General features: G+C 39.4%; 2 protein-coding genes across 6 annotated transcripts in view; one reads left to right on the plus strand and one right to left on the minus strand.

Moving 5' to 3' along the window:
* Window positions 1-8: 8 nt before the first annotated feature.
* Window positions 9-20191, plus strand: part of scn4aa (sodium channel, voltage-gated, type IV, alpha, a) — a 35061-nt gene continuing 14878 nt past the window's right edge. For 2 of the 4 annotated variants that reach the window (XM_034218109.1, XM_034218112.1), the window contains exons 1-15: window positions 9-141; window positions 12989-13292; window positions 13593-13711; window positions 13855-13944; window positions 14017-14145; window positions 14297-14388; window positions 14654-14947; window positions 15029-15092; window positions 15267-15408; window positions 15534-15731; window positions 15933-16106; window positions 16187-16316; window positions 18848-19086; window positions 19178-19351; window positions 19587-19943. In XM_034218109.1, coding sequence (XP_034074000.1) covers window positions 13038-13292; window positions 13593-13711; window positions 13855-13944; window positions 14017-14145; window positions 14297-14388; window positions 14654-14947; window positions 15029-15092; window positions 15267-15408; window positions 15534-15731; window positions 15933-16106; window positions 16187-16316; window positions 18848-19086; window positions 19178-19351; window positions 19587-19943 — 2457 coding nt within the window. In that variant the 5' untranslated portion in view covers window positions 9-141; window positions 12989-13037. Of the gene's footprint in view, window positions 142-6725; window positions 6885-12988; window positions 13293-13592; window positions 13712-13854; window positions 13945-14016; window positions 14146-14296; window positions 14389-14653; window positions 14948-15028; window positions 15093-15266; window positions 15409-15533; window positions 15732-15932; window positions 16107-16186; window positions 16317-18847; window positions 19087-19177; window positions 19352-19586; window positions 19944-20191 lie in introns of those variants that run through there. The other 2 variants (XM_034218111.1, XM_034218110.1) reach the window with 2 other exon arrangements.
* dydc2 (DPY30 domain containing 2) lies at window positions 634-4693 on the minus strand. Of its 2 annotated transcripts, XM_034218119.1 has the most exons (9): window positions 4649-4693; window positions 4265-4423; window positions 3104-3226; window positions 2583-2741; window positions 2141-2374; window positions 1828-1974; window positions 1429-1569; window positions 1063-1209; window positions 634-952 (listed from the first exon to the last, which is right to left on the minus strand). In XM_034218119.1, the coding sequence occupies exons 2-9, from the start codon at window positions 4409-4411 to the stop codon at window positions 923-925; spliced, it is 1128 nt and encodes a 375-aa protein (XP_034074010.1). In that variant the 5' UTR covers window positions 4412-4423; window positions 4649-4693; the 3' UTR covers window positions 634-922. The 2 variants fall into 2 exon arrangements, with proteins under 2 accessions (XP_034074010.1, XP_034074011.1); XM_034218120.1 differs by lacking the exons at window positions 634-952; window positions 1063-1209 and having other exon boundaries at window positions 1434-1569; window positions 1731-1974.

Genomic DNA, 20191 nt, shown 5'->3' on the forward strand with positions numbered 1-20191 from the left:
AGCAGATACCGACAAATAAATACTAAACAGTCGTTTTTATACTTCCCAGCATGTGTCCCTCCTCCTTCTGGTCGATGGTCACTGAAGCAAAACTGCACCGTCATTCGGGGGAAATGTTAACCATGGCAGAAGTGGTGGAAAGTAAGTATATTTACTCAAAAACACATTGAAGTTTAGTATTTCCAGTTTATATCACTTTACTCCACTACCCTTTGGAGGCAAATATTGTACTCCACTTCATTTATAAATCCAGTTTTAGTTTCTTTGTAGTTGCCCTTCAGATTCAATTTGTAAATCCAAAATATAAATGACCTAACACATTATTATACTAGTTATAGATGAGGCTACCCAGCAGTGTATGCAGTAGTTCAATGAGCTCCACCTCTGTCAGAACAGTGATGCGATGCTCACAATAATATATAAACATTATATAAATAGTGTCATATATTTAATTTTGTAATGGGCCAATATGCATATACTAATACCTTTTGTATGTTCTGATGTTAATATAACTGTTGTGAGTAATATTTTAATTCAAGAATTGTATTTCACAGTTGGATTTTTTAGTTAAGTAATATATATTCTACCTCATCATTGCATGGTATTAAGATATTACAAGCTTGTACAATTAGAACAAATATTCATTTATTCCATTACGTCCAGCTGAAGTGTATTTATAGATTGACTTTATTCATCTGGCAGGAAGTCACAGTCACCATCAGCACTCATATTCACCTCTTGCCTGCTCAGTTGTAGTTTAATCATAGAAGAAAGCTTACTATTTCAAGCAAATAGATGTTAGAATAAACAAATAAGTATATATATATATATATATGGGGATAAATGTTTATTTCTCCAGAAGTGTTATATTTTCACATTAAACCAAAACTATTTAAACCCGGATTGTAAAACACCGCCTTGCTCACGTATGATCTGCATCTTGTTCTTCTTCCTGAAAAGAAACACAATGTTTTGTTACAACTTTTTACACCACTGAAACAAAACAAAATGGCAACTTTCTGTCGTGTGTGTTCCCAAGCTTCACTTGCTGTCCATTTGTACCTTTTCCTGGACGTCCTCTGTGTCAGGAGGAGAGTCTTCCGGCTCCTCTTGTGGTTTCTCACTCAGCTCTGTCCCCTCTTTTGTTATGTCACCGTCAGCTGGAGCCGAGCTATCAGTGGTCTCACTTGTGAGTTGTCCGTCTGCCTCCTGAGATCAGGGGGTCAGTAGAGCTCTGGTTAAGCATTAAACAAGTGTGTCTTTGCATTTCTATCTCTTGATTATATGGCAGTCTGGCGCTACTAAGTCATTTTGTTTCTCAAACTCAAACCCTGCTGTCTCCCTCGGCATGTGTTTCCCCTTATCTGGTGTGTTTGCAAAGATTAAGACAGAGATTAGAAAAAGAGTTATTCTGCAACAATGTGTTACCTTTTCGTGTTCCTGAAGAGGCGGAGAACCAGATTTCTGTGTCTCCTGTTCGGTTTCTTCAGTAGAAATGGTCTCTTCTTGTTTGAGCCCTTCAGTCTGCGGTGCTGACTCCAACTTACCAGTTTCATCTTCATCGGCCTGCTGGTGAAATTGTGTGATATAGAACAATTAGTAGATGTGTAGACCTGCCTTTTCTTCACCTGAACATCTTCTCTCCTCGGCTCGTTGCTGACATCATCTGGCCTGGAATGTTTGAATCTTCATCTGACGTTGCCTCATATCTTCTTCTTAACCTTGCTCACCTGTCCTTATCTTTCCTCGCTCTTTATCCTGCATCTCTTGCATCCTCAGTCTGAAAACATGGCAACCTACATGTTTCTCATGCACATTCTTCATCACCTTCACTGTGTCCCGGGGAGAACGAGGGCTTCGTTTGTCTCGTAGCTCGTCTGGTTTGTCAGTTTCTAAGTCATCAGGGTCTCGGCTGGGAGTCGAGCGTAAAGCTTCAGTCCGCTCGGATTCAGTCGTGTCAGCTCCATCAACCACCTGCAGAGCCAATTTCAGACAGAATAACATGTCATTTAAGCGTCACAGTGAAACAAAGGCAGATGTTTTGCCATCTGCTCTCAAATTGTTTAAAAAATAACTCATACTAGCTACTTTTTCACATCATGGTACTGAAATGGAATTATTTAATTCGGTCATATCTCACCTTCTCCTCATCTTCTTTCACTTCCATTTGATCTGTGTTTATGGTTTCCTCTTCTACTTGATTGACACTTGGCCCCTCCTCTTGTTTCTCTTCTTCTTGATCGCTCCTCGGCTCCACTTCGTTTTTTTCAACAGTGATATCTGTAGACTCCTCTTTGACCTCCGAAAGGGACGAACTACTGGCCTCCAAAGGTTTCATCTCAGGGGACTGTGGACTGGTTTCATTATCTGTAACCTTCGCCCAGCATGTACACAATTTGGAATCATTTGGTGGATTTTGCACACCACACGAGGATTATCATGCATTTTGTAGAATAATAAACATCACTGAAAACACCTCAGAAAAGTAAATTAATCAAAAGCCAAAATCAAAACAAAGAAGTGATTGGAAAAGATCAGAGAGGTACCACCACCAAAAAAAAACGATTTTCTCTTTATATCACCTCCGATTCAATCACATTTTCCTGAGCATCGGTTTGGTGTTCGTCTGTGTCCCCCTGGTCTTCTGGAACAGGGGTGTTTGGTTTCTCTTCTGCCACAGGCTTGTTGTCCTCAGCAGCTCCGGTTGTGGCTGTTCTGGGTGAATCCTCCTTCTCAGAGATCTGTTGATGTTGTGATTTGCTCTTGAAGGATTATGCTCAAAATGCCATGTAAAGTAAAACATGCACTCCAATTGGATTGTAAATGGAGTGCATTAAAGTGATGCCTATGTGCCCTAGTGTACCTTTGCCTGAGGTTTCAAAAATGGCCTTCTGAAAACAGGGAAAGTACTCACCTTTCAAAGGCTTGTTATCACACAAAACTATTTCAGAAAATGACTAAACAAAACAAAGTAACTTCACTTCTTCCAACGGAACAAGAAACATAAATCAAAAGGAGTTTTAAATGATCAAAGGTAAATAATAATAATAATGTGTTGTATTCAGAGTCCAGGTCAAACCAGGGCTTTATTCGCTCAACATACTTTTCTAGACTCCTGGTCAGCCTCTCTGATTTTTCGCTCCTCCTCCCTCAGCCTCTCCTGGTGCAGCGCTTCTTCTCTGGCTTTTGCTCGTTCCTGCTCCAGGACTAGCAAATTGTCTTTTTTCTGCAAATAACAACAAAGTCTGTGAAAGTACACTACAATACATTGTTTGCACTTTTGATACATGCATGTTATAGTGCCCTTTTAAGGTTTGTAAAGGGTTTGACCTTGTGGCCTTTTATTTCTTGACCTGAGGCAGCTGTATCTCCACACATGCAGGACTCTGGTAGCACTTTCTGAATCTAAACTAAAGGTGACTTGGTGTTTGTTGTCAAAGCACCTACAGTATAGGCTTCCTAGCACTCAGCTTAAGGAGCTTAGACTGTCTAAGTCGGTGTTATCCTTTCCTGCTCAGTAGTATATAAGTATGAGCTTATGGAACAAGAAGTATCTTTCAAAGTGAAAGTAGCAATGCTATATCAAAAGTCCATTACATTAAAGGGTCTTTCATACAAACTTGGCTTAAGTGTAGGTATGTGTATTATTAACTAAACAAGCTTGAGGGACTGCATTACATTTAGTGATCTCGCAGAGGTGGAGTGCAATTTAACCCCTTTATTTAGAAAGCTTAGTCTACTGTGTAAGGGCATTGAACATCATTTATTTGCAACATGTTTTATGATTAATGTTTGTATTTATCTTCTCTGGGGATTTTATTCCAATATTTGTTTTTGCTATTTTTAACAGTTCCATGTGATCTGCACACATCAGAGCCCACATTACAGTACTGATATGTTGGGGTTATGATAAAAGTATAGCTTATCAGACAATACAACTACTCAATGAGGCAAATCAGACAATAAAATACACAACAATAAAAGAAGATGGATACAAGCATGCTTTCCGTTTGCCACTTTTATATTGTTCTTTTTTATTGTTAAATTTGTACTTTTTAATTTAAAATATTTTGATACCTGTTGCTTCATTTTGCAGATTTTCATTTTGCAATCCTTTATTTTAGAATAACACAGACATGATCATGTAATTGGACAATACAACAATATACCATAAACCTCCACCCTAGAATATTCTATCACACTGTGTACACCTTATGTTGTGTAATGTCTCCCTCTAGCGGCATGTAACGGAACAGCAGCTCACCTCAGCCTCATACTCTGCATTAGAGTTGAACTTGTAGAGCCAGTGGGCCAGATACTGGACGGGGTTAGGCGGCCGCTGCTCGGCCACTTCAGCGAGTCCCTCCGCCAGACACCTCCCCAGGTGTCTCTTTATGTACTCAGAGTCCATGTTAGTATCTGCCTGAAACACAACGTAAAGTGAGGCGACACAGACCTACATCGTCAGTTAGCGTCAGATAACAGGAAAATAACTAGAAAATTTAAGTATTACTTCCTCTTTTAGACGTAATATTCAGCAGTAGAATTAGTAATTGTATTTTAATGTGTTTTTGTATCGTAGTCATGTTGTGACAACTAATTTCACTAATTTAGCAGCGAAACTAATAACCACATCGCCAAAACAAACCTTTTTCACGGAGCGTCCGGATGTAGCTGTTGTGTCTCCATGGTAACGGTGTCACACCAGTAATGCTCCCCTCAATCCTTTTTTAATTAGTTCCTACTACCGTTAATAGTACGACTAGTAGCCTACCACTATTGCTACTGCTAATATTACAACTTTTACAATTATTTCCAAGCTTTGTTTTCTAAGAACTATTGTGCAAATTACAATATGAAAAAGTCTCCCTTACTGAAGACCAACTCAAGTTTTTCGTAGTCACAAAGCCAAAACATCAAGATAAATGGGGGTCATATTACAAAAAGTCGACATCCCTTATAGACAAGACAGATAAACAACTTAATCTCAATTTCCCCCAATTGATAGACATAAAAAATACATTTAATTACTTAAATGGTATTGAGATAAAAGTAGTCCCAAACAAAGCGAGGATAGACATTTAAAACATCTATACAATAATCTTGATCTAATATAAAGCAGACCTGAAGACATTATTGTGTGGATAGGGTTAAATCTAAATTGTAAATAATCTTCTATCTTCTTCAAGTTTTCATGGAGAGACAAAACAGTTAAGGGTTTGAAAGGACTAGTAACTTGATTCTATTACATTTTCATACATTTTTATAATGTCACTTATGTAAGGTTAAATGTTGTGTCTTGTTTTTCAAAGTAATTATATCTTCTAAATAATGTGGCCAATTTGTGGTATGAACACTGTAAAGATAACATACACTTCATATTCTACATATTAAGATCTGCACTCAAATCCAACAAATCATTGATACATTGACAAAGCCACGGCCAGATTTCTTCAATATTTAATGTGATTTTACAGTTTTCTCACACGAGAGAGGAGAGGGTGGGAAAATGTGCTGCAGTCTCAATTTCCATGAATCAGATAACACCCAGTTAACATAAGTAATCACAGATATCATTTTCCTTGTATAATCATACTGCACACCTTTCAGCCAAATATAGCCTGCGTGTTGACGGGAAGATTCACTGTGGGCAGTCTTGTTCCTCTCACGGCACAGGATATTTGATCAAATTTCATATGAAATCTGCGTATTTTTCTTTTTGACAGCTTAACCCAAACATAGTTGTTTCTCTCATTTGCATGGTCCTTGAACAGTTTCTGTGGCACACTAATTTGCCCTGAATATGGAACAGAACTTTTTGTATCTCTTTTTAAATATTATTGTATTCTTCTAACAAGCAGATCAAGAGCTATAGGTTTCAGGTCTACATATGTTTGCATAAAAGGAATTTGGTACTTATAAAGCCATTATCCTGGCCTTATCCTGGTTAGAAAGAATTACAAACACATCCACTTTCAATCATGTTTGATGCCCTGACAGAAAGAAAGGCTTTTGTTGTGATTTTCATCCCCATAATTATCATTCCTTAATTTATATTTTCATTTTATTCTGGTGTCTGGGATGTAAAGCTTCTTTGTGTTTATTCTTTAAAAGTTGTCATCCATAAACTCGCATTCTTCAACTTTTTTCTGACAAAATTATAAATAAAAATAAAACACTAAATGCATTAATCCTCAGATATCAAACCAGCTAAACTAGATCACGAAAAGACTATGTGTTTTCAATTGCACACATTGCAAAATACGACAAACATGAAGTGAAACACAGACATCTAAATACTTGACTTATCAGTATGCATGTGCTAGAAGCTTTACACGTTTGTAATAACAAGGCTATAGTTTACAAACTACATATTATTAAACACATAATAAGCCTACCGGTTCACTTTAAAATACATTACTTAGTATGTGAGTTCATGTACTAAAAACATTTATCATGACAATATCATATTTAATATATTTATTAATCTTTGTAAATAATTCCTTTTTAAAGCAGATCGCAGGCGGCTAGGTCAAATAAAACCGTTTATGGTAACCTGAAGTTGAAGCACTGCGCAAACACTGTAGGCTATATTTGCGTAAAAGTAATAAAAGCACCTGTCCGGCGGAAATGCGTGCCAGCTGTGTGGGAACTGGGAAGTGGCTGTGCTTCCGAAGTGTCAAAGGTCTGAACTGATCCTACCTGCAGCGACTGCTCCGGTTTCACTGCAGGACACCACTGCGTCAGCAACAGCTGTCCTGCAGCAGCGCACTGGCTGACAGAAGGGAGAATTACGTCCCCAGTGGAAGGCTTCACGGAAGACGTGATTTTTTTCCCTTCTAAATTGCTTGGATTCTGTGGAAATATTTGCTTTACAGTGCAAGGTAACCGGTTTCATGGCGTCTCTGCTGTCTTTTGTGAGCGTAAAGATGAGTCCTGAAGGAAATAAAAGTTTCCTGTCAGCCTGCAGTGTGCAAGGTTTTGCTTTGACTTGATGATTTAGGCCTACGTGTTTTTGCTACTTTATGTCTTCACGTTGTGAGTTTTCCTCTTGCTCCCCTCTCTGTGGATGAATTTAGCACATTTCTGGCTTTTAAGATTTTGGCTATTTGGTGTAATAATGTACATTCTCCTCTTTCTCATTTGCACTGTGTTGAAACTCTTGCAGTTTTTCTGTCTAGTAGCTTGACTTTGCCTGACCAAAAATGTGTCTGTGAAACTTGTAAATTAAGCTTGGTATTTTTGTTCATTGGTGCTGAAAATAACAGGCTGCACTGCCTAGGAAATAAAAACGCAAAGAGGTGTTTTAATATGAGTGCCTTTGTTCTAATAATAAACACGGACCTGTAATTGAGCTCAGGTCAAATTTGGAATTGGTAGATTTATGGCTTCTCAGCTGGGGTTTTAACTGTGTGTGTGTGTTTGTTTGTGAGCAAACATGTGGGTGTTTGTGTTGTGAAAATGCACCACATGTAGTGTTGCACCAATGTTTTACTACTCTAATTGCAAATCTGTAGCAAAATAATGTATGTACAGTATGCACCTTTTTGAGGGGGGAATCTGTGCATGAGCATCAAAAGCCAGGCTTTCTTCACCTGCCAGGTGAATAGGTTTCTGGAGTCCACATGTCCAGTGTGGACACTTTGCAACCTTCTCAATCCCCACTATGCCTCCTCCCATAGGGACAGCATTTTATTTTTAGCTCATGTCTTCATGGCAGAAGGGCAATATACTGTGATGCTGTGGATGCTCATACCTCACAATTTCTCTGCCGTTAATCCATGTTGCCAATCAGAGGTGTGGGACTACAGAGACAGCCTGACTCCATTCAGATCTTAAACTACAGTGGAAGACATGGTGTTCATATTAGATCCTGTCAGCTCTTATGTAACAGGATGACCTCCTGCAGGGGAGCAGTGAATCATCAGGTGGTGTTTTTCATTTCTTAGACCGAGTTTTTTGTGCATATTGCATTATTTATCTTGGTTATTATTATGCATTCTCCACTGACAACTTTACCTTTGTCATCACAAATGTGGCGGATGGTATAAAGTACTAATTTCAGCTTTCAATGTGCATAACTGAGAAGATGTATCCGTGGTTTTCCCCTTTGTGAGTGTGTTTGTGCGTCTCGCATCACATGTTCTTGGACACAGAAGGTGTCGGTTTTGAGTTTCTTTCACCAAGTGAACCCATGTGACTGCTTGGCCAGGCCTCTATATTTCCAGTGTATTCAAAGGTGACATAGGGTTAAGATAAGCAACCTTTTTTATTTGTTCACTTCCCCTGTTCAGTGCAATTGTGTTCGACATGCAGTTGCATTTTTTTCTTGTATGTGAATATTATTTGACTGTAATGTTCTTTTGATGACATTTTGTTTAACCACGTGTTTCAAACCTCAGCGGTTGCTTTATGGATTCATGTGTTTCTTTAAAGACTTGATTGGCGTTGACTTGATGATAATAGCTCCCTCTGGTCCATATCATTTCTACATGCAATCAACTCTAATTTCTAAAAGGCGAGAGCAACGGCCAAAGTCAGTTAGGTTAGGCTAACCCTAACCGGTCAGTTTCATGCAGTACAAATCAGTTTACTAAGTTTGCATCCAAGACTTTACATCATTTAGTGATGTAACAATTATTTTCATTAAAATTTAAATCTCAAAACAATTAATCCATTATTGAGGTCCGAAATAAATTTTATTACAAATGTCCAAGCATGACTAATGAGTCTCAAATGTGGTGTCTTTACATGTCTTGTGTCTCAAAGATATCAATTTTTACATAATAAAATACAAAAAAGCAGGACATTGCCACAGTTGAGACTGAAAAAAGCCTTTTCTGACATTTTTGAATAAAAAAGTTACTTAAACAATACATTTTCAAAATATTTTTAGATTAGATGAACTAATCGATTAGCCATCTAATTGTTGCAGCTCTAAATTGTATAAGCCCCCTGATAGCTAACATTCCATTAGATACAGCATGTTATTATGTTGCCATTATCCAGGAGACCATTTGTGATGAAACATTTGATAGGCATTGATCAGACGGCCTTAATCCTCTTAATACAAGTTTGCATATATGCATCAGTTGGCCTTTATGTCGCTGTTGGCCATTGGATCATCTAAATGCTCTAAGGAGATTATGCTAGGTTTTCACAGCTCCTTGGTATGCATTGAGAGAGGCATACCGCGAATGATGGCAGCTGTCTTCTTAGCACCAGCATAATTGATGTTGGGATGTAGTGTAAACTAGGTCTACTGTGCACACATCTTATAAAGACATCAACATAAGACTCCAAAGGATTGACCGTTACTGTGACTCTGAATATGTTGATCAATACAACACATACAATGACACGGTAGGTAGGAAGGAGGAACAGGTGCAGAGGTCTGCTTTTAATGTGGCTCCCTATAGAGTTTGGAATACAAGGTTAACTGGTGGGTGACAGGGTGTTGAAGCAAGCAGGGAGACGGCGATGCACAGTGCTGCGATCTGACCCCGTGAGAAAACGGAGTGGGACAGGAGCACGGCAAATGTCAAAGGACGTGTGGATAAAAAGCCCTTGTTTGCTCTGTAGATCTGTTGTTTACAACTTCACCACATTCCAGGAGTGGTGAGGGGGCGTTGTGAGGGGACTGAGACAGTTGTCACAGGATTTTAAACTCTTAAGAGCACCAGAGTTAGGCCAACAAGTCATTCAAATTGATTAAAATATGATGCCACTAGACCCCTCGGTTAAAAACATGGCTAGTACAAGATAACATCATCAAGTTCAATACATTTTCCACAAGTCACATTACAGGCAATGCTGAAATCGAGTGAACTAAACGTCCTCTTTTGTCGTATTTGAACTCTGGCTGCCCTGGTGACAAAAGCCAAAAGCTAGTTGGGCTAGTTTCCGGAGTTGAATATTGGCATTGGCATTCCACGCCCGGCTAGTATAACGAGGAGGTGTCTACATTACATCGTCTATATCCTCAACCGGAATGTCACAGGTCACATGGTCTTCCCTGACATGCAAGATGATATATATATTACTGTCGGGGAAGGCTTCTGAGATCTTACATTCACTCCCTCTTCCTCAGTTTGCCACCTGTCCTCAGAGCGACTCAAGGAGCGTGGTCATGAAATGATTCGATTGTCTTACGCTAGACTCTTAAAATCAAGTAGATATTCCAAGTAGATTTGGGGCTTTTTATGTTTCTTTGGAAATGTACATATCACTATTATTTGTATAATGCTATGGCGACCACAGCAATCCGCTCTTTGCGGCTGGTCCCCTAACTTCCAATACGTAGCCATGATGGCGTTATGAGTGCATCATCCTGTTACTTACAAGTATTGTTCTTAATTTTGTCATACTTTTACTTGGACTCCAAGTTTTTTTGTTGATAATAATATAATCTTACAGGACTTTTCCTTTTAACTTATATTAAAGTATCCATCTACCACTGAATCAAGTACTGGTTCAACCACACACAAAATCTATTTTGACTGATACTGAATATTGCACTCTTGGCTCTTTCGTGAGAAGAAACATACACTGATTAATGTAGCAACAAACCGCCGCGCCAAAACATATTATTTACCTAACTGACACGGGGCACAAGGCAACAACCTCCTCCTTGGATAACTTATTTGAGATTGGCAGGATTTCAATTGAGGGTTCTTAAAAAAGGCACCTTTGATGGCTTTAGCAGTAACGCTGTGATGTAATGCAATCAGGAAATGTTCCTCATAAGCCTTGCAGAAACGCATCCATTCTGAGGTTGGGTATTTTAAGGTTGGCTCACGGTGGAGGGCAGCGGGGCCCATCACTCCTAGAATGGAGGATATTAAACGGGATGATGAGGGGGGAAACTAGGGCTTGGTAGCGAGCAGTACGCAGGTGTTGGTAGCCCATCTAATAATAATAATAAACAATCTGAAAGTTTTTGGTAGAATAAACTGACCCATGAAGTGCTAAAGGAGAAAAGAGACCCTCTCAGTTGTGTTTGTGATTGATTAAGGATGGTGCTCTGATGAGTGATCGAGTTAAGATGAAATTAACTCTTGCGTTGTATGAAAGAGAGAATTAGAGACTCAAGTGTCATATAGCGAGGTGGTGTGGGGGTTGTGGATAAGGGGTGCGAAGGCGGAAGCTTAGTGTGTTTGGGGCCCCTGTGTAAAATAGAAGGTAGCGGGGAGAGGAGTCAGCTCGGTAAGATAAGTTGGCATGCTGTCCTGTTTATCGGAGGGATGTGAGGCGCAGAGCGAAGGCTCAGCCAGGAAGGAATGAGCAGAGTCATCGGGCCTCTGTAACACGACGCTCAGTCTTGATTGCCCGGAGCAGCTGGGCAGCCACCGTATCTCTGGAGCGTTGCGCGTCTTCTCACATGTGCAAATGCATAATTTTCTGTTGGAGTGAGGCAGTTAGAGGGGGTTACATTAATGTGTTTGATCAGTGGCTATCACTTTGTCTATCTCTGGTTACAATGTTGTTTTTATCATGTCTCTTCTCTTTGCACAGCCTGTTACCAGCTTGGTTTTGAAGGTTTGAGTGATTTAATCTATGTATGGATTTTCTGTTGCCTCTGCCACTTTAAATGTAGACCATACATTGATTATTTTCATATATATAACTGTTAAATACACTTTATAGCAAGTGGTTGACTTATTTATCGGAAATGTGATAGCTTTGATGGATAATTGTGATTGACCTGGGTTTCTGAGGGAATTTTGCTGCATAACACTGTCCAACAACTTTCCTTATATCCATGTATTGTTATCCTAAAGCCAACTTTTTGCTGGGTGTTTGTCTTTTAAATATGTTCAAATGTTCGTCAAAGCTAATTTGCAATTAATTCAACTTTTGAGTAAAATTGCTAAATGCTACTGATTTTGTTTCTCCCTGGCAAATATACTTCCCTCTCAACTTGCTTTATTCAGCATCTGCACACACAGTTTGTAGTTATTGATTAATATAATATCCCCTTCAGGTTAAGTGGTTCTGAAAGTATACAATAGTAAACAGTGATAACATAACTAGTTGTACTTTTGTTTTACATTGAGATCCATCCATCTAAAGTAAAATAGCTTATATAAAAGGGGTTATTTACTCCCCTATTATGTCCATGCGAGCAGCAGCCTATCCTAAACTGCTCCAGATGAAACCAGAGTGGTTGCACTCCAAAATGTCTTCCCAAGAGCGTTCAGTCATTGTGTTACCATCCCGACACTTTGAAGTGCTTGTGGTGAAGTGAGGGGTGCAGGGTCAGAGATGTAGGGCAGAGGTTAAGGGGTATGGACAAAGATCAAAGACACACGTGGAAACCTAACCTTGTAGTTCAGTGGTTCCCAACCTTTTTGGCTTTTCAACCCTTTAACGAAGGTGTATACATGTGAGCCCATTATAAGACATGATTGTAACATTTCTAGCAAAGATTGCTTTATTTAAACAATTGTCACAAGAACAGGCAACACTTTTTCATTAATATAAATATGACCCTGTCAGATTTTTCTTGGGACCCATTTAGGAACAGCTGCTTTAGGCATTCACTTCTGCAACATGTGCTCAAGGGATTAGGGAATGATCTTTTTTTCAGATAATTTACCAAGTAAATATACCAAACATGCTTTGCCATGGTGGCCTAGCAGTTAAGGTGATCTTTGCTGAATGTTATTCCTCATCTGTCTCCCTCCTCTCATTTCATGTTATGTCTCTAATGTCATTTGTCTTGATAAAAGCATATCATTGTCAAAAAATACATAAATAACACCAGCAATTTTCTTTTTTAAATTTACGATCAATTATACATTTGGAGTGTTAAAAAAAATATATACATATACACCATATACTGTATACACTTGCTTTTAAAATTATGCAAATCAAAATGTTTATGGTTTAATTTAAAATGGTTAGGGTATGGCTTGCTTTGTCTCGTCTTTCAATACATTCCATCTGAAAATATATTCTCTGTATCTACTTCTTGTTCTTCCTCCAGCTCCTTTTAGGGAAACCCCGGTGTGGTGGTGTTCCTTCGCGATGCGAAGATGGCGCCCCTGCTCCCTCCCCGAGGCACCAATGCGTTCCGCCCCTTTACCCGGGAATTGCTGGCGGAGGCCGAGAGGCTCAAGGAGGAAAGACAAAAGGCTGATGTAGAAGGCCATGATGAGGAAGAGCCAACGGCCCCAAACGCTGATCTGGAGGCAGGCAAGAGTCTGCCCATGATCTTCGGAGACCCTCCATCAGAGCTGCTCAACACACCTCTGGAGGACCTGGACCCCTTCTACAAAGCACAAAACGCAGTCAGTCGAGGCACATCTGGGGCACACATGGCAATGAAACACACACTTAGTGTTTAATGAGCTTGACTCCGTCCCTACTTAACCTTGAAATACGACAGGATGTATTACTTAACATACATTTTAGCTGCATAAAGTATCCCTTACGCAATGTACACCGTTTCATCCGCGGTATGCAAATGTTACAGTTAAATGTTTCAAGTAGTATCATTCCAAGATTGTCATCACTAAGTATTTAGCGAAATGTAGGAGGGACTTTTAGACTCTGCATTTATACAGATAGATATAATCTCTGTGTTTCAGACATTCATTGTGATCACCAAAGGAAACACAATCTACAGGTTCAACGCTGAGCCGGCTTGCTACATTCTGAGCCCCTTTAGTTTGGTTAGAAGAGGAGCCATCAAAATTCTCATACATTCATATCCTTTGAACTATTGATGCTTGAGCTTTTTTACCATATAGTGTTTTACATTTTGAATGAGAAATAAAGTGATGTTTAGCCATAAATAAAAGGCTACTTTTATTCATATTGTCCATGTTTGTTTCCTTAACCCTGAATTAAATTATTTAGCATGTTCATCATGCTTACGATTGTATTGAATTGTGCATTCATGACGTTGAGCAACCCACCAGCATGGAGTAAAACTGTTGAGTAAGTACTTCATTTCTGTAGCATTCCTGTGTTATGTTATTTCTCTCTATACTAGCCTGTGTTCCTTCTTAGGTATGTTTTTACTGGAATCTATACCTTTGAGGCAACAATCAAAGTGTTGGGAAGAGGTTTCTGTGCTGGATCTTTTACATTCCTTCGAGATCCATGGAATTGGCTGGATTTCATGGTGATCAGCATGGCGTAAGTGTACTTGCTAATGGTGTAGTTAATTAATGGTGTAGTTGCTTTTGATATCAGCAAAATTATCTTATTGCATATTCCTCACATAGTGCATAAAATGAAAGATAATTCTTTCCTTGAATTAAATTAATTGTTTTATGTTTTTCCACAGATATGTCACTGAGTTTGTTGACCTCGGCAACGTGTCCGCACTCAGGACATTTCGTGTACTTCGAGCCCTTAAAACAATTACTGTGATTCCTGGTATTTTTTTACTATTCTATTTTACCTTACATTTTTGTATGTGTTTCAGTGTGTTTGTGTAATTTCACAAAGCAAACAGTACAGTGATTGATTTTGCTTCACATAAAATGTCATGTTTTCCAAGTTTTAATGAATGCAATCCTAAATTGGATACATTAAAATGCCTTGCTGTATCTAATAGTATTTCTAATCATTTATGAATGTATAACCCTTGCTGTCTGACTTTAAGAGACGTGCAAACCACATGTTGATTCTATTTTGTCAGGTTTGAAAACCATTGTGGCCGCTTTGATCCAGTCAGTGAAGAAAATGGTGGACGTCATGATTCTGACAGTCTTTGCCCTTGCTGTTTTTGCCCTCATTGGCCTTCAACTCTTTATGGGAAATCTGCGTCAGAAATGTGTGCGATGGCCCATCGAAACAAATGAAACTGCATATGATTTTTTTAACACCACTGCTCAATTTAATGACACCATGTTCTTCAATAACACCGTGGGCGTCAACAATACATCATATTACAACAGCACCTTCAACTTTAATGAGTACATTGAAAACACAGGTATGCTAAAGCCATATTACTAGATGTCTCTTATTTAAGTTTATTGTGTCCTCACTTCTTCTTTTTCTTGTATGCTTTTAGATAATCAGTATTATTTGGAAGGCAGCCTAGATGCTCTACTTTGTGGAAACAGCTCAGATGCTGGGTATGTATTAAACACACATACACCATGATCACGTTGTCTGGTAATGATCGTCGAGTGTGATTTCTGCAGATGAGATACATCTGGGACATTTCACTTGGTTAGGAACCTCTTAAACAAATGAGACGATTGGAATGCAGCCATTTTAGCAGACTGACTCTTCTTCTTTGTTGATAGAAAGTGCCCAGAAGGATACACATGCATGAAAGCTGGGCGGAACCCTAACTATGGCTACACCAGTTTTGACTCGTTTGGCTGGGCCTTCCTGGCCCTCTTCAGACTCATGACCCAGGACTACTGGGAGAACCTTTTCCAGCTGGTTGGCACTTTTTTCATATGTTGCAAACACATTAATGCCGTTTAACTTATAATTGTTGTATTACTTAAATTATAAAAAGAAACGTGTCCTTAGTTCTCGTAGCTTCTTTTTTGCTCCAAACACAGATCCTGCGGGCGGCTGGGAAGACATACATGCTGTTCTTTGTGGTGATTATCTTTCTGGGCTCCTTCTACCTCATCAACCTCATCCTGGCTGTGGTAGCCATGGCTTATGAAGAACAGAATCAGGCAACTCAGCGAGAGGCCATCGAGAAAGAGGAAGAGTTCCAGCGGCTACTCGAGCAAATCAGGAATCAGGAAGAGGTAACTATTACAAGCAATAAGGGAAACAGCCAACCATGTATTTAAATTAGCATACTGTGGGTGCTGCGATATGATAACTTATAGTAAACTGTTATGGAATTTAGTTTTGTTCTTTAATACAGAATTGAGAAAAAATAACCATAAAAGTGTTGTATTATTGGTAGGGAAATTGAATAACACTGTATTCCTTTATTCATCTAGCAGGCTATGGGTCTAGGAAGCCAAGTCAGTTTAACTAGTAAGAAGTCACTCAGTCATCACACCATATCTGAAGTGGCAGATGACGAACAAATCCTTGAACATGATGAAATTATCAAGGATTGTAGCGGGAGAATCATTCCCCGTCTGTTGGTCCGAGCACCCACTTTGGTCAAGGTAAGTCCGTTTTAGTCATTTAGAAAAAAATAGTTGTATAAAGATGGTTTCGATTTGCAACTGACATCAACATTTTTCAGTGTGCTTCTGTTTATGAGCTCGAAGAGAAGTCATTAGGCTCTGATCACAGCATGCTTCGTCTGGAAGAGCCACGCCTGACACAGAGGGCTGCTAGCACTCTGAGTGTGCTCACTGCAGCTGCTATGGAAGGTACAGTGCCAATAAAGATTAAAGGGGACATATCCTACTAATATTCATGTTTATGTATGTGTTTTGGGTTTATACTAGAACATGTTGGTATGTTTAAATACTAAAAAAAACACATTACTTTTCCAATAGGCCTACTGTCTGTCTGAACGTTACTTAGTCACCCTATGTATCAAACGCTTTGTTTTAGTGATTTTCCCTCCAAAAGAGACTAGTATTTTCTGATTGGCTTGCGAAATTTTTTTTTAAAAGGTTGTATGTGGAGATACCAGTGACGAATCGTGTCTATCACAACTGGACCTTCGGTAGACACACACAGCCCACCGCCGCCGTTAAAATGTCCGTCTTTTCACTGAATTGTCGTCTACTGACAACAATTCCGCAACAACATCATCTTCACCTGTTGCCATTTCAACGTTAAAAACAATAAACGGCAAATGAATTGCTACGTCGCATTTATAGATCCTCTGTCTCGAGCCAGTGAACTAACGGGCCTTCTAGAGCACCCTGGAACTGAGGGAAACTCTGAAAGAATACGCCCATTGGCTACAAATCAATAGATTGGTTGATCAAACTGTCAATCCAAACGTACGCTCTCATTTAGTGCAATGGCCAGGGCATTCTATCAAGGATGTAGAATACCTTGATAGAAAAATATCTGATTGGTTGCATTTTTTTTCTAACACAAAACCACTGAAATGTGTAGTGCATGGACCGAGAAAGACAAAAAAATCAACGTAACACTGTAATATTACAGATCAACAACATCGATACGATTCTCATTTATTCATTTTATTTACATTTTATAAAATGTTTATTATATAATTAAATCGATTTTTTTGTTTGAGTGTTTCAGGGTATTCTCTGAATACCTTGAAGGCCCTGACGGTTCACTACTGGGAGATACTCAGATGGGTGGGAGTATATTCTAATGAGCCTGCGGGTTATATAGAAAAGGGAGCCACATTTGATTTGCGTGTTGAACCCAATGTTTTCTGATCTAATCTACTGAAAACTGACTTAACTTGCTAATTTAACAGTGTGGGTTTGTAGGCACCCCAGATATCCAAATCGATGAGCACAAGCACTAAAAAAGTGAATGTTCATGATGTGACACCTTTAACACTGAACATGCAACGACAATTGTCATAAGATGCCCTTAGATGTAGCTTTCAACAAACCAAAACAAGTAGTAGAACACAACAGCAATGCATTGACAAGGTGTAAGCATATTGAGGTGTCAAGTTCCTCCGGGAATCAATGAAGGCTTTACAAGGCTTAGTGTCTGGTTCTTAGAGGGGATGCTCTAATGCAGGGGTGTCAAACTCAAATACACAGTGGGCCAAAATTAAAAAAAATCGGTACTAGTCGAGGGCCGGACTGGTTCAATGTTTATTGCAAACTGTATTGAAATGAACTTATTGCACATATTAAACCTGGAACTAACAAAGCTTAAATTATTGCCTATAAAAACAACATTAAACATTAAATAATCAGTTGCATTCATTTCTTATGGCTCTATCTGCAGCTTTTCCGGAGTCATTTCTTATGATTACATTTTTCCACAGGCCAACAACAGCTTAAAAAAAACAATTTCCTTCAAAGAAAAAAACAAACATGCCCTGTTGTTGCAAGAAAATAGTGCAGAAGGAAACATCCATTTATACTCAGTTTGCTGCTCTGTGATGCTAGTTCAAGCCAGATACTTGGCATCTCATCTTGGGTGCAAGTTCATCAATGTTTGGGGTCAGGCTCTGAGCTGAGGAAATCCTCAGGATTGAGTGAAGGTGTGCGTCGGGCCAGATCTAATAGTAATTAAAAATTATCCCGCGGGCCGAAATTAAATCCACCAAGGGCCTGATTTGGCCCCTGGGCCTTGAGTTTGACACATGTGCTCTAATGCAGTGCTTCTCAAAGTGTGGTCCGCGGACCACTGGTGGTCCGTGAGCGCCCCCTAGTGGTCCGTGAGTATATTGGTAACATTTCACATTTTTAATTAATTAATTAATTTAAGTTTTCCGCACTCTCGCGGGAATATCTCCGCAATGGAGCGAGCTTAAGTTTCACTTTCGATTGCATAATATAACCCAGATAAACACCTTCATCACACATGTTGCCACTTGTTTGTACAATTTTCAAGCGATTTGTAAAAAACGATGTGTTTTTGGATATTTGTGGAGTTAGGTGGTCCGCGAGTGTTTTTTTATTGGTTAAGTGGTCCTTGGTATGAAAAAGTTTGAGAAACACTGCTCTAATGTGAGCTCCAATCACTCAGATTATCAAACAGTTGTTGACATTGTGCACACATTTTACTCAAGGCAAATACAGTAGCATTGTTAAAGCTTGCCATAATCACATTGTGCACTGACGAAATCCCTGTCAATATTAGTGTCACGCCCTCACGGTGTTAAGCTTTGGCTATTTCAGTCAGACTATAACTTGGCACACATATGAATGTCAATGCCACTCATTGCTCACTGTTAGCTGTATTGATAGAATGACTGTAGACCACCTAATTGTTTTTCTTTGTCTAGAGTTGGAGGAGGCTCAGAGGCCGTGCCCACCCGGCTGGTACAAGTTTGCAGACACTTTCCTGAAGTGGGACTGCTCCCCGCGATGGATTCTTATGAAAAAATGGGTTCTCTTTATTGTGATGGACCCTTTTGTTGACTTGGGCATTACCATCTGCATTGTGCTCAACACCCTCTTCATGGCCATGGAGCACTACCCTATGACCCCACAGTTTGACCACATGCTCTCAGTGGGGAATCTGGTGAATTTCTTCCACATTACATTTAAATTTCATCCCAAACATATTCATACATCTCAGGCTTGAATTTAAACTGAACTCTATGCCCCTATAGGTTTTCACTGGGATCTTCACAGCGGAGATGTTCTTCAAGCTCATCGCCATGGATCCTTACTACTACTTTCAAGTTGGCTGGAATATTTTTGACAGCATCATCGTCACTTTTAGTCTGGTGGAGTTAGGGCTTGCGAATGTCCAAGGTCTGTCTGTCCTCAGGTCCTTCCGTCTGGTGAGAAAAAACAATTACGTTGATATGCACATTATTAGTTTACTATTGTTCGAAATATGACTATATTAACTGCATTTATTTGTTTGGATATTCCCAATTATGTAGCATTTTCCGACTAAGACAAATGTACATTTACCCAATTATTGAATCCATTTGTATCCATTTACCACAATGAGATTACTTCCTACATTTGTATTCACTGTCTTTTATTGTGTCTGTCCTGTGTTTGAGATAGCTTCGTGTCTTCAAACTAGCAAAGTCCTGGCCCACCCTCAACATGCTGATCAAGATTATTGGTAACTCAGTGGGAGCTTTAGGAAATCTGACTTTGGTGCTGGCCATCATCGTCTTCATCTTTGCCGTGGTGGGTATGCAGCTCTTTGGCAAAAACTACAAGGAATGTGTGTGCAAGATCTCCACAGAGTGCGAGCTGCCACGCTGGCACATGAACGACTTCTTCCACTCATTCCTCATCGTGTTCCGCATCCTGTGCGGGGAGTGGATCGAGACCATGTGGGACTGCATGGAGGTGGCCGGAACTGGGATGTGTTTAGTCGTCTTCATGATGGTCATGGTCATTGGAAATCTAGTGGTGAGTTATTCATCCCCATCTTGAATCTGAGGGAGACATTTTTGATAAAATACCCCTTTATGCTGATTGGTTTGAAAGGAAACAATGAAGACCGTTACTCAGCTCAACAACATTTAGATTTAAAATAAAAATGTTTCTCAGTGTCATTATGACTGGGTTGTCAGTGTCTTTATAGTCAGTGCTTACATCAGCATGCAGTGAATCTCAAGAAGATCATTACCAAACTCACACATGCCGCCACTCAACTT

The sequence above is a fragment of the Gymnodraco acuticeps genome, unplaced genomic scaffold (assembly GCF_902827175.1).
Source record: "Gymnodraco acuticeps unplaced genomic scaffold, fGymAcu1.1, whole genome shotgun sequence".
In the NCBI taxonomy this organism is placed as follows: Eukaryota; Metazoa; Chordata; class Actinopteri; order Perciformes; family Bathydraconidae; genus Gymnodraco; species Gymnodraco acuticeps.